Here is a 13,323-nt window from a genome sequence, read left to right on the forward strand (position 1 = left end):
TACCTAGAGGGGGAAGTAATTCTAATAAAATGTAAGGTTCAATTAGTGTAAGAAAATTCAGCGTTTATCTCAAAGTTCTCTAAAGTTATGTTAAAAGGGGAAGTATCTATATACATCTTGGCTGTTAATATATTGCATTTGTTTTGTAGTTGCAGATGGTGAAAATAGGGCAGAGATTTGTAAACTTAGTATTTACCTCCTTCTAGAAATGTTTTCTGGGATCAACAAAAGCCACATCCTCAACAAGTGGCCCCACTTCTCTCTGCTCTCTCTATCTCCACTGCTGCAATTCCAGACACTTTTCAGATTCCTCACAGCAAAGCCTGCAATTACCAAAACTTCTGGATGAGGTGGTTGATTTTTTTTTTTTGGTCATGTGAGAAAATGTATTTCTGTAATCTCTTTCTTGAAAAGAGCTGAACTGTTTTCATTAGCATATTGTGAAGATGTCATCTGAGGCAGGCACCTGGAATAGAAAATTCCTGTCTGCACAGGAAAATGGTCACCTTATTAAGCATAATCGTCAATGCTTTTGTAACGCAAGGCATCAGGGAATCTTGAATTGTATGTGGAACTGTCATTTAAGTTTATATTACACAAGATACAATGCAATTTCATGTTCGAGTGCCAGAGCTTAACTTAATGTGACAGTGCTCTGAATTTACCAGGGTATATCTAATTTCTTGTATTTTAGGTTTTACTATTACCATAGCGTGTGACAGATCTTGTCAGAAATTGTTTTTTTTAATGCATGTAATATCTTTGTTTCCCCTCTGTAGTATCTGTAATGAACAAAGATAAGCTTTTGATACATGATAATCCTTAATACAAAAGAACATAATCTGTATCCTGCTCTTGCAGTACACAAGCATGGGGCACAGTTACCATTCTTAAGTGCCCATGCAGTAATTTACTAGGTATGTTACAGGTTACTTTTCAGTTGCATTAAAAATCTCTTTAATGGCTTTTCTGGCCCTGGGCATTCAAACAAGGCTAACTTAAGCAAAAACCTGCAGTCAGTTTTCAGCACTTGTTTACTTATGTTAACTTGATTTCTATCAAGAAAGAATCAATGAAAAAAGATACTCTCAATAATTTTTTTAGCCCGGTTGTTACCCAGTGTTTAAAACAATTGCCCAAAGTTCAGTATACACCCATTTCCATTTAGTAAAGCAATTGATAAATAAGAAGCTACAAAATAGCCTAAATCCCAAATAGATTGTTTTACTACTCTTCTAGTCTGTCTCTGGTGAGTCTTCATAAAAGGATGATGTTTCCTGTAACTGAGGTCTGCTAAGTAATACAAGCAAAATAATAAACGTTTTTTCTTTGAAATTTAAGCTTCAGACTTATCATTATCAATGGAGGAATTTTTGTTACATCAGGATAAATACTGATTTTGTCAGCATCTGTAATTAGTGGAATGTTAGTGTTTAGAAGCAAACCCACTGGACTTTTTATTTTTAATTTTAAGAGGTAGCTTAACATTTTTCTACAGTCAGTTGGCTTGGGAAATGACAGGCTAAAAAGGCTGTTTCTTCACTAGTTTGCTACTTTTGTCATAATAAATGCCTTTCTGGTTCACAAAATCATGTGGCGTGGGTTGGAAGGGACCTCTGAATGTCATCTTGTCCAATCCCCCTCCTTCAGTGAGGCCACCTAGAGCCAGTTGCCTAGGGCTGTGTCAGAGCAGCTTTTTAGTATCTCCAAGGATGGAGACTCAACCACCTCTCTGGGCTACCTGTGCCAGTGCTCTGTCACCCTCACAATAAAAAATTTTTTCCAGATTCTCTTATGGAACCTCCTGTATTTCAGTTTGTGCCTGTTCCTCTGGTCCTGTCACTGGGCACCACTGGAAAGAATCTGGCTCTATCCTCTGCAGCCTCCCTTCAGGTATTTGTACACATCAGTGAGATTCCCCTGAGCCTGTTCTTCTCTAGGCTGGACATTCCCAACTCTGTCAGTTTTTAGTCATAGAAGAGATGCTCTAGTGCCAGTGGTTCATCTAGCCTAATATTCTGTCTTCAGCAAAAGCGGTAGGAGATGCTGTATGGTAAATGACAGTAGATCTCTTGACTTCTGTAGTGCTTTCTCCTTGTACTCCTCCATCATCCACAGCCACTGGCCTAAGGGTGGCAAGAGGCATGTACCGTACCTATTGCTTGTAGTGCCTGTTTGTGGACATGTCCATTAATTTGTCCTTTACACTTGCTGATGCAATTTACTTATGCAGCTTTCTCAAATGTCATATTCCATTTTTGAAAAAAGCTTAAGCTGTTTGTAAGAAAGCTTGTCACAGCAGGGGCAAGTTTGATGAGGGTTTTTTGCATAAATTTTGACAATAAAAATGATCCAGCTGTGATAAAAGCAGATGTGAGGTATAATTAAGCTCATCAATCTTTTGTAGTAGTTTTAGATTTCTTTTAATTAATTAACTGTTCTGTTTTATTCTAAAAAAGCTTAGTGGAGACTCATCATTCTTTATGGAGATACTGCCATATGGAAATGGTACAAAAATACTTTTTGGTTCCATAGATATTTAATATCTAAAAAACCAAAGTAAAGCTGTAGGGAGGCAGACAGGCAATAAAAATAAAATTACACTGAAATTCACAGTCCATGGACATCTAGAAAGTAATGCGATCCTTTCATTTAAAGCTCATGTAATTTGACAGCTGTTCACTGGGGTTTATGGACTGCATCTGTGTTCTTGGTCCCTCTCATAAGGAGGAGTTTCTGTGGCACACCAACGTTCCTTACCACTTCCCAGAATACCAGAACATCCTTAGAAACAGATGTCTGTGTTATTCGCCTGCACCCATGAGTTGTCACCATAAATAAGTGGTTTGCTTTTTTTCAAGTGCTGAACAACTGTCAGTTCCTGTTATCCGTCTTTCATCCATGAACCATTTAGCTGATCATCTAACTTTTACTTGCTAACTTAAGTTACTTCTGCTTCACAAAAGAACTTTGGTATAGTGCACGAGAAAAAGAAGACCATCTGAAGCATACTTTTAAGATGTAGAATGTATTTGAACTAGCTTACAGTGAGAATGAGGAAAAATACATGTGCAGATATATTTATTTGTATGTATTTTACAGAAACTGGGGGAGAACTGGACATAGTTGTTACTTCTAATAAGGAGGTAAAAGTCGCAGCAATCCGAGATGCCTTTCAAGAAGTCTTTGGAATGGCTGTTGTTACTGGAGAGGCTGCACAATCTAACATCGCGCCCCAACCTGTGGGCTATGCTGCAGGTTTAAAAGTAAGTTGATATATAACAGTACTAAGGTACCTCCAGTGCAAAGAGAGAGTGTGGAAACATTCACCCAGAGTGATCTGATTTTCCATAAAGGGAAGGTAATTTTTTTTTTCTTAATTGCCATCTGGATCATTAGGTAAGTTTAAAGCAGCTTTTTGAAATAGTTTTTGGGTTTTTTAGCAAACGCATTCACAGTGAATGAAGAACATTTATGTAAATTTTCTTATACTGTCATAGATTACCATCACATCTAGCATACATTGTGATATTACTATAATTGCAGAGTATATCAGGCATTTCTTCTTAGTCTATTAGTAGCATGCCATGTTGAGAATGTTAGAAATTAAAAGAGACTCTTTGAGACTGAATTGTCTTCCCATTAATTCTGTAGATTAAAGATAGTTTGATAACGATTGTCAGGGATCTTCCTGAACAGGTCTGTGTTATGTTTAAAAAGTAAGAATTCGCTGTGCAGCTTTGCAATTAAAAATGTGTATGTTCATCAGGTATATCTAGGTGTAGCCGCCACCTTGGTCAATAACTAAAACCCCTGAAAACAATTATTTAGTGTTCTGTTCCTTAAATGTAAGCAAACCTTACATTTACAAGTTTAGCTACTGCAGTGTAGTAGTAGTAGTATTTCTATTACAACTTCAGAGAGATAACAGGTTTGGAGTGAATGACTCCTACATTTTAGTTGGATAGGTGCCAAAACAAAGATTTTCTCCTTTGATCTTACAAAGTTGGTCCAAAGCTCTTAAAGGATCTAAATGCAACAAATCTTAAGTGGCAAAAATGCCGGTGTGAGTAACAGAAAAATACACTGATGCTTTAAGTAATAATGAAACTTGGTACAGTTACAGGTTAGGAATTCTTTGCATGCTAATCTAGGTTTCTTTCATAGAAAGCTAACAAGCTAAAAATACTTGATTCATTTAACCATAGTTTTTGTTAGTTTGGGATTCCATTATGGTTTTTCTTGCTTTTTTTGTTTTTCTAACGCTGAAATAAGAGTAATTTAAAAAAATCTTTTATATTTTATGATTAACATGAAAAGTATATTTTGGAGTTCGTTTCACATTCTTCTGTAAGCATTGTAATATGTTGTCATTCTAAGAGAATGTTGTCTAACAGCTTATGTTACTGTTTAGGGAGCCCAAGAAAGGATAGACAGCTTGCGTCGGACAGGAGTAATACATGAAAAACAGCCTGCTGTATCAGTAGAAAGCTTCATTGAGGAATTGCTTCCTGACAAGTGAGAACTTTGAATATATGCCTGGGAGGGGAAAAAAAACCAAACAGGAATATTCTTTGTTGACTCAGAGGGGCCACTAAGAAGTTGCTGGCAGTATCACTGAGCAGAAGAAAGGAGAGAGTATTTTCTATTTCGCTTTGGCAGACTTGATTTTGGTGATGATGTTCAGCTGTTTGTCCAGACATCTTGAGACTTTAATATACAAAATTCTTGTCAAGTTTTTCAAGATTCACAGGATAAAACCACAATGAAGTTATACTGAAATAACCAAATTAAGAAGGTGTAAAAGTTGGAATTTGGCTAGCAGTTTGGTCACACTTGTGTGCGCACTGTCTCTTCTCTTTCTCTGAAATTGTATTCAGTTCAGAAAGTATATTGGGAGATGTTCTGGTATTTATAGTAATACAATTTTATCAGATAATGTATTATTCATTTTCCTTTCACCAAGAATGTACTTGCTACTTTTAATTTGCACCGCACAGACATAGCAATGGTGTTCTCAAATACATTACAACTTCATTTTGTAACATGCATTTTGACAGACAGTTCTTGAAGTAGCTTTATAATTAGGTTCCAAAACATTAAGGACAATGTTACGTTTTTCTTAATGCAAACTCATTTTTTTTCCCTAATGTTTGCATTTTTGTTCATGTGATGGACTCTGATTTATTTTTTTGACACATCCTCTACTCCTGCTCCATTTTTAAAGCTACATTTAGTATCCTTTAGTGGAAGATGGTTTGGTGAATTTTCTAAAGTAAATAGACTTCAGAAATGCTTCAATTTTTCTTTAGTGTTTATTTATCCAATTTAGATGTTTTTTTCTATTTCCACAAAGGTCAAACTATGACAATGAGATTTCTTTTTCACAGTAATTGCTGTTCTTGTCCTTTGCATTTACTCATTCCTAAATTTGAAAATGTTGCTTAAAGTACTTGACATGAAAGAGCTCACCCAGGACCAGTGTTATGGAAAGGAATGCTAGCTCTTCTGTCCACACATTACAGGCCTCAAGAATGTCTTAATCTTCCATATTAGAGTAGAACCAAATAATAACTTAATGCATGCTTTAATTTTTATCCAGTAGGCAACACTGACAGCCTCCTTGCATTGAACACTTGTGGTGTTACAGAAAACATTTAAGTAGAAATTAGAAAACATTTGTTACAGAAAACTATTTTTGGCCCTTGTTTTTTTCTGCAATGAAATGATAGGTCATGGTGCTAGTAACTGATTACTTACTTTTCTGAAGTGACCATTATGGTGTTACAGTTCTAATATGGGGGATGCATTGTTGCCTGTCCAAAGGAGAGGACTTTCCAAGTAACCACCCACCAATATACTAAGAGCTCTGCAACTAATACTTAGCATCAGACACTGTTTAGCTGAACCAACTCAGTTGTCCATCAGCCAGCTTAAGGATGTTACTTCCCCTTCCAATTGCATGTCCTGAATACCATTTGCTGAAAAGGTTGCAAACTCTTTTATGTATATTTTGTCCGTTAGACTCTGACTCTTTTATTAATTAGAAGCAAGTTACATTTAACCATGAAACTTTAACAGTCTTCCATAAGTGCAAGTGAGGTAGCCCTGTACTACAGAGCATAGCAGTGCTCTGTTCCCTGCTACGAAGATGATGCAAGTGAAATTATTTCTTCCTGTCTTGCTCCACTGAACTCTTTAACATGCTTATGTGGCCCAGCCAGTTGTTCCTTGAAACTGAAGTCTTGCATTTTTTTATAACAACCACCCTGCTTCCCATGCTTTAAAGAATAAAATACAATTTATATGTAGACTCATATATAAAACATCTGAAACAACAACTAAAATAATGTTTTCCTTTTTAAATCTTTTACAGTTCTTGGCCTTGGTTTTTGTGTTTATGCTTTCCCTGGAGTATGTTTCTCCTGTGGCAGCTCAACTGTAAAACTGTAACAGGAATTGAATACAGTGAGGTGGTGATGATGCATTGCCCTTGGTTTTATTTGCATCACGTCAGTGTTACTAGTTTGTTGATAGGGAGAAATGATTTAATGTTCTTGCAAGCTAGATGGGGAGTCATTTTGGGTACTGCTTCAGTAGCCTTTACTCTGTCTGCTACAGCAGGCACTCTTCTGAAATGCACAGAAGTGTTTCTCTGAATAAATAATTTAAAATATTCTAACAGAATTAGACATTCCCAAAAGTCTTCTCAATATAGAGCATGAATGAGACATAGGTTATTTTTTTTAATTGTTAGGGAAAGAGGAACATTCTTTCAAAGGTTGAGTGGGAACTGTAGCATAATAAATAGGGTCAAGAGAATGTATCTGCCCACATGCCAACCCCACCAGCTTTCTTTGTTTCTTTGATCTGTAAGTTTCATGTATTTTACATACTTTTATGTATATTGTTTACTTACATGCATACACGTGGACTATAATTTTATATATATGTAACACGATACTCGATTTTTACTTGACCTAGAACAGTAATGAAATTTATTATTACATTTTTATTATATCTGTTAGTAGGGTTTGTAAAATGGTCATAATTCAACTGCTAACATGTTGTTTTTAATTGAGCGATACTCAGTACTCAAAAGTCATGTCATTGTAGGTGGTTTGACATTGGATGTCTGATTATTGAGGATCCAGTTCATGGAATTCATCTGGAAGCTTTTACTCAAGCAACACCAGTGCCTTTACAATATGTTCAGCAGGTGAGTTTTCTGTTTTCTTACTGGATTAGCAGTTGAGACATAAGACTTAGATTTTAATTTCATTTATGATGTCAGTTTTTAATGACAATTGCTCCACTTGAATGTTTTAATTTATGAAATGAGGATAAAAACTAGTTTTGATTCATGTTTATGTGTTACGTAAAAATATTCAGGCATTTGTGGCAAAGCAATTCTTGATCCATGAGTCTTACTCTATAGTACATGGCACTTGGAAATACTAGTTTTACTTTTCTATTAATGAGGAAGAAATATTCCAAGAAGAAATTAACCAAGAAGAAATACTAACCCAGAAGAAACTAATCACAAAGACGTGCTCGCCTAAAAAGGAAGTAAAACTTTAATCATTGAAATATTGTCATCAGTCTGCTTCAGTGACTCAAAATTAACCCTCATGAATCTTGACATGGAAGAAGTAAGAATACTTATTCTTCCTCAGGTGTAGGAGGAGTTTTTTGCAGCTTAAGTAGTGCGCTAAACATTGCACCAAGGAAGTGCAGTAAGCATTCTTACCCATCTGAAGGCTTGGTTTCCTTTCCTTAACTTGCTATACATATGTATTGTAGTTTCATCTAATGCCAACAAAACTATGTAACGATAAAGTGTGTATGTGTTAGCAATTCAGTCAAGTTACACTTAATTTAGGCACAAGTTTATAAATTGAGATCTTAACCACTCAGTTTTTAATAAAGCTTATAAAGTTGTTGATTACCAGCAATCAGGCAGCATACTGTACTGATTAGTATTCTAAAAACTCATTCCTAATAAGTAAAAAAATAAAGGGTACCCCTTCTTCAGATCTGTGCTTGGACTTAATTCCGCCATGAACTTAAAAGGCAAGGCTGATATTCTTCTGACTGTGCTATTCTGACAAGGGTGTAAAATTTCTGAAAAGGAAAGATTTAAATCTTGAAAATAGCATAGTTCATCTCATTGAAAATAACACAGTAGTGTGCAGTTCTTAAATATCACCAATAGAAGTTTTTCATAAGATTGTTTACGTTTCTTTGCTCACACACTAGGAATTACTCTAAACTCCAGTCACTGCTTGTTGCCTGACAGCAGATATGAGTCACATATTAGTTAACTCTGGTCTGAAAAGTCTTTGTAAATAAGTGTTTCCATGAAGAATTTCAAAACAAAACTGTTTGGGGTTTGACCCTCAAGGAGTTGTTTTGAGAAAACAAATAGTAACTGTTTAGTTGTTTTGTTTTGATTTTTTTTTTATAGTACCAATTCCAATAGAATGAGTGTTTGTGGGATTGGCTTTAGTTCTTACTTTTCAGAGTTCTTACCATTTTGAAAAGCTGATGATGACAAAGGAGAAATATTGCTCTGTCTTTCTGAAGTTTTCTAGAATACTTTTCAAAAAGATTGGAGAAAGACGTGAAGCTGCAGGAAAAAATACTAAGCAGATACAACTTCATTGATTAGATGATCTTTAAAGGTCCCTTCCAACCCAAACCATTCTAGGATGCTATGAAAACAGACAGAGCAATGTGAGGTTACTACTTAAATAATTGTCACATTCTCTATGGAGCATTGATATGAAGTAAATTTTTTTTTTAAAACATAAAGTACAACAGGTATCTTCAATTTTTGTTTCACAGAATTCTCTATTTCATCATTTAAAAACCACAGTGAACAGCTTAACTTTTTGATTTTTTTTTATCTTGAGTAAGCATACTTTGTAACTTTGAGAGGTAGTGTTTACGTTGTAATAGAAAAAATTCTTAACTTTTATGCAACCCATTTACTGCATAACTTGGCGTATAGCAGAGATTCTGTGGAACTATAAACATTTAAATTGAGTGAGATCAAATTCTACTCTCCTATTTAAAGAAAACTGTTCTTATCATCGACAGCAGACAGAGTTAATTTTTTCCTAGTCTTGTTATTATATATTTCAGTTAACTTACACAAAATGTGTGGTGGTGAATTACTGGGCTCTTGATTGTGTACATGCCAGTTGTTACCTTTGTTCCTGTTGTGTCTGTTTTAGAATCAGGGTGGATTTCTCTCAGGGGTGTGCAAGAAATACGTGTTTGTATATATCCTATCCAAAACCTTTAAGCAAAATCTAGATTATGGCAGGAAAAAACCCAGCAATTATATAGTTGTATTTCAGACTAAGAGCAGAAAAGAGATACGTTTTGGACAGGTGATGTTATTTGTTATTCATAGTACTAACTGTTTAATAGAGGCAACATTAAAAACAATTATGCTTCTCAAAATTCTTGCTAGCTATGTGTTTTGTTGTTCTGTGTAGTGGAAATCGTGGTAAAACTGTATAGAATAGATAATTCTTTTGTTAATGTCTTTACCAATGGCATGGATTTTCTGAGCACATGATATGAGACTCTTGGCTATTTGTAGCTAAATACAGCTTGATTTGAGGAGGTGACAAGGTGGATTTGAGGGCTTGTTCTGAGAACCTTTTTCTGTTGAGAGACCAGGTGTCACCTCATTTATTGCTGAGCCAGAAATTGTAAACATAAAGGGAAGCTACTGCAAGGTTTTTGGTTGGTTTTTTTAAATTTTATTTGAAGTTTACTGATTTTCAGCAGTAAAAACTAACAAGTGATTTATGAAGTTACATGCAATTGTGGATCATGAGATATCATAAGCAGATATTCAGTCCCTGATTGCAGCTAACTGTACTCTTAGTTGCTTTTGCTGCCAACATGTTCTGACTAATAAGGAATATTTCCTGTTCCTTTGCTTAAGAAATCTGCCTTTTTATGTACCTCTTGATAATAACAAGTTATTTTAATATTGGAGCAGACTGCATATTCTAAACACACTTATTTATGTTATTGTTGCAAGACAGTAGTTTTAGGAAGGCTGGAACATACTAATGAACTTTGATCCGCCGTACATGCAATGGAAGTAGACTAACTCCAATATTTGTCAAATTAAAATCTGTATGAAGAGTTAAAACCAATGTGCAATGCTATAAAGAACTGAGAATTAAGAACAGTCTTCCCTTCACTGTATACCACATTGTCCAGAGGTGGTTGCCTAGGATGAACACCAGATCAGATAAATGCAGTGATACTTCCTGCACTCTTTCCTTCAGCTTCCAACTTCAGTATGCAGTCCCTCTGTGATCCCACGTAAATAGCTCAGGCCTCTGTTTCTGCCAGGCTGAGCTATCTTCCTGTATTTGGCTGCTTCACTGCTTCAGAGGGACGTTTTCATGATTTTTAAAACCTTTGGAGGGTTTATAAATATTGTATAAACATTGTATAAATATGTATCATTATTGATTCTATCTGTTGGCTACTTTAAAAGAGAAAACTACTTCCTGGTAATGGCAGAATGTCTTTACTCTCTTAAGCATAATATTTTAGTTTTATACTGTGCAGGTGTTATTTGGATCATGGTACATGCAAATAAATACAAAAAGTATAATTGGCTAGGCAAATTATGGGACAGTCTGAAATTTGGATTCTAATACTCTTAATTTCCTGTGTAGTCCTACTGTTGTAAGATGTTTACGTACGAAAGTTAGTAATGGTGAAGACAGAAAGAAAACTACTCATTTCAAACTCTCAATAATCACTTCTCACAATGTTACACAGGCTAAGAGTCTCACTCCTCAGGACTACAATCTGAGATGGTCGGGCCTGTTGGTGACCGTGGGTGAAGTGCTTGAGAGGAATATACTGAACGTCAACAGGACTGATTGGCACGTGGTATTCACTGGCATGTCCCGTCGGCAGATGATCTACAGTGCAGCTAAGGCTCTAGCAGGAATGTACAAACAACACTTACCACCCAGGACCATTTGAAAGAAGGCTGATCCATGACGCTAAGCAATACTGGGTTTGATTCTAGAATTGAAGTGAAAGCTACATACTCTGAATCTTAGTGGATACAGCACAGATCCGTAATCTAACTGTAAAACTTTTCAAGAAGCGAAAGTGATTTCCAATAGTGGAAATGAGCAGTTGCAGTTTTTAATTACTGTATGATTTCCCATATGATTCACAAAACAGGAAATCAGAACAAAGACGTATTTACAACAGGGACAAATAGCATTACAGTTTGTAAAGTGGAATGTGCTATTATTTGACATCTTACTAGGCATTTGTGGGGATATTTTAGTTAGCATACTTTTTCAAAGAATGGGTTAATTGTTCAGCTATTCCAATTCTATTAGTAATATAAACATGCTGACTGCATACTAGGCATTTGTGGGGATATTTTAGTTAGCATACTTTTTCAAAGAAGAGGTTAATTGTTCAGCTATTTCAATTCTATTAGTAATATAAACATGCTGACTGCATAACATCTATGTTATACATGCATTTCTATCCAGAGAGACTGCTTTCTGTATTAGATGTTTTCTTGGGGCCTGTGCTTAGGTGATACCTAAACACATCATAGGTTTGATGTCTGTATATATAAAGTTCTCAGAAGTGATGCTGAGTAACTTTTACAATACATAACAGTGAGCTGCTGAAGAAGAGCACAAATCCATGCTCCATTAGTTAAAGTTGTTGCTAAATAATTCTGAAATCTCATTTTCTATGCTGCATCTGTATTCTTAGGTAACAGTAGTGAAATTCACGTCCAGGTAAAACACCAGACAAATTTTGAGTAGCTTCAATGGGTTTTAGATCACATACCACATACCCATGAAATTATCTCAGTAATTTCAACAGCATAATTTACTCCACTGATTCCAAACTTCATGGAATTCTTTAATTCTTTTCTGTCAAAAAACTTTATATGGAATTCTATAATTTTTTTCTGTCAAGTTATGGTTGTCAGCAATTTGATGTGGAAAATGGTACAATGTGTATCACTTGCTTTGCTATCCTGAGATTTCTAAACATTTTAAAGTGTTAAATGCCTTTTGGATGTCATGAGCTCATTGCTTTTCATATAAGTCTTCAGTGGTGTCTGATTTTTTCATGCCTATAAATACCCTCTATCCATACTCACACAATCTTACATCTTTATTTAGAAATACGGAAGTAGTTGTGAAGAACATATTTTGGTAATAATCCTTTTTTTAAGAAATGAAGAATAAACAAATACTTTTTGTTTGCCTTAAAGAAGCAGTTTTTCAGCTTATATTGCTGTGCTTTTACCTTTCTTAGATGCTTTCAAAGGAATTTTTATATGCAATATACTGTTAAGCCAGCTCATATTTGTACCCAGTGAAAGCCCATTTCCAAGTAATATATTTTGCCTTAATTGGCTTACTCTGTAAATTAGTTGAATAAATGTTTTTCATGGAGGACTATATCTAATTTAAAGGTTTTTTTTTTTTAATATAGCTGACGAACATCTGTTATTGAAATTACATTTTCATGGCCAGATTACAAATTTGGCAAATTAAATGCCTGTCTTGCATGGGAAAAAACCGAAACAAACATAACCTGACTCTTGTGGTCTTGAGGTCTCTTTCTGGGATCACTTCTTTGTGTCATAAACTGAAGGATGATATGGGGACTTTCCTTTATCGTTGTAAAGTACATTTACATTATCAAGTAAAGGCATCTTTGCTTTTATTGTAATTTCAGTTTGCAGTATATATATGTTGAATGCTTCCCTTTTATCCCCTGCTTACAGCATCCACCATGATGTAAAAGAAGAGGACATGAAATCATCAGTAGGTTTGTGTCCCAGCATGAGTTAAAATTAAAACTGGAGAGGAATTTCTGTTTTCTTTCTTCCTTTCCTGGCCTTCACTGTTTCTCAGAGGTGGAAAGAGTAGAGGCAGAAGGCAGCTTCTCATTTTGCAGCACGAGGTTCATTGTGTTGACACTGGCCCAGCATTCCAGCTATTTCATGAGGAGTGCCAATGTGGCATACTCCAAAGCTGCCATGGCCTGCCTTAGAGAATTTTTAGGTCTCTATTCTCATGTAGAAAAATGCTTGCTTTATGCCAAAATGAGAGCAGCTGCCTCACCTGATCTTCTGTCCGTATGCTTTCCTCCTCATGGTTGAGTGCTGGGGTATGATGTGGTCAAGTGAATTGGTCTTTCTCCATTCAGATTCTCTGGCTCAGTGAAGGTCTTATGTAGTTTTGACTGTTCACCCAAGCACTAAAATGGCTCAACTTGATAACT

The 13,323-nt window shown here is 35.5% G+C and overlaps 1 protein-coding gene across 8 annotated transcripts in view; it reads left to right on the top strand.

Annotated features, from left to right (window-relative positions):
* Positions 1-12,496, top strand: part of PRRC1 (proline rich coiled-coil 1) — a 31,099-nt gene extending 18,603 nt beyond the window's left edge. For all 8 annotated transcript variants that reach the window (XM_040579874.1, XM_040579876.1, XM_040579881.1 and 5 more), the window contains 4 exons: positions 3,103-3,266; positions 4,415-4,518; positions 7,117-7,219; positions 10,822-12,496. In XM_040579874.1, coding sequence (XP_040435808.1) covers positions 3,103-3,266; positions 4,415-4,518; positions 7,117-7,219; positions 10,822-11,031 — 581 coding nt within the window. In that variant the 3' untranslated portion in view covers positions 11,032-12,496. The remainder of the gene's footprint in view (positions 1-3,102; positions 3,267-4,414; positions 4,519-7,116; positions 7,220-10,821) is intronic.
* The last annotated feature ends 827 nt before the right edge of the window (positions 12,497-13,323 follow it).

This window comes from Falco naumanni, chromosome Z, assembly GCF_017639655.2.
Source record: "Falco naumanni isolate bFalNau1 chromosome Z, bFalNau1.pat, whole genome shotgun sequence".
In the NCBI taxonomy this organism is placed as follows: domain Eukaryota; kingdom Metazoa; phylum Chordata; class Aves; order Falconiformes; family Falconidae; genus Falco; species Falco naumanni.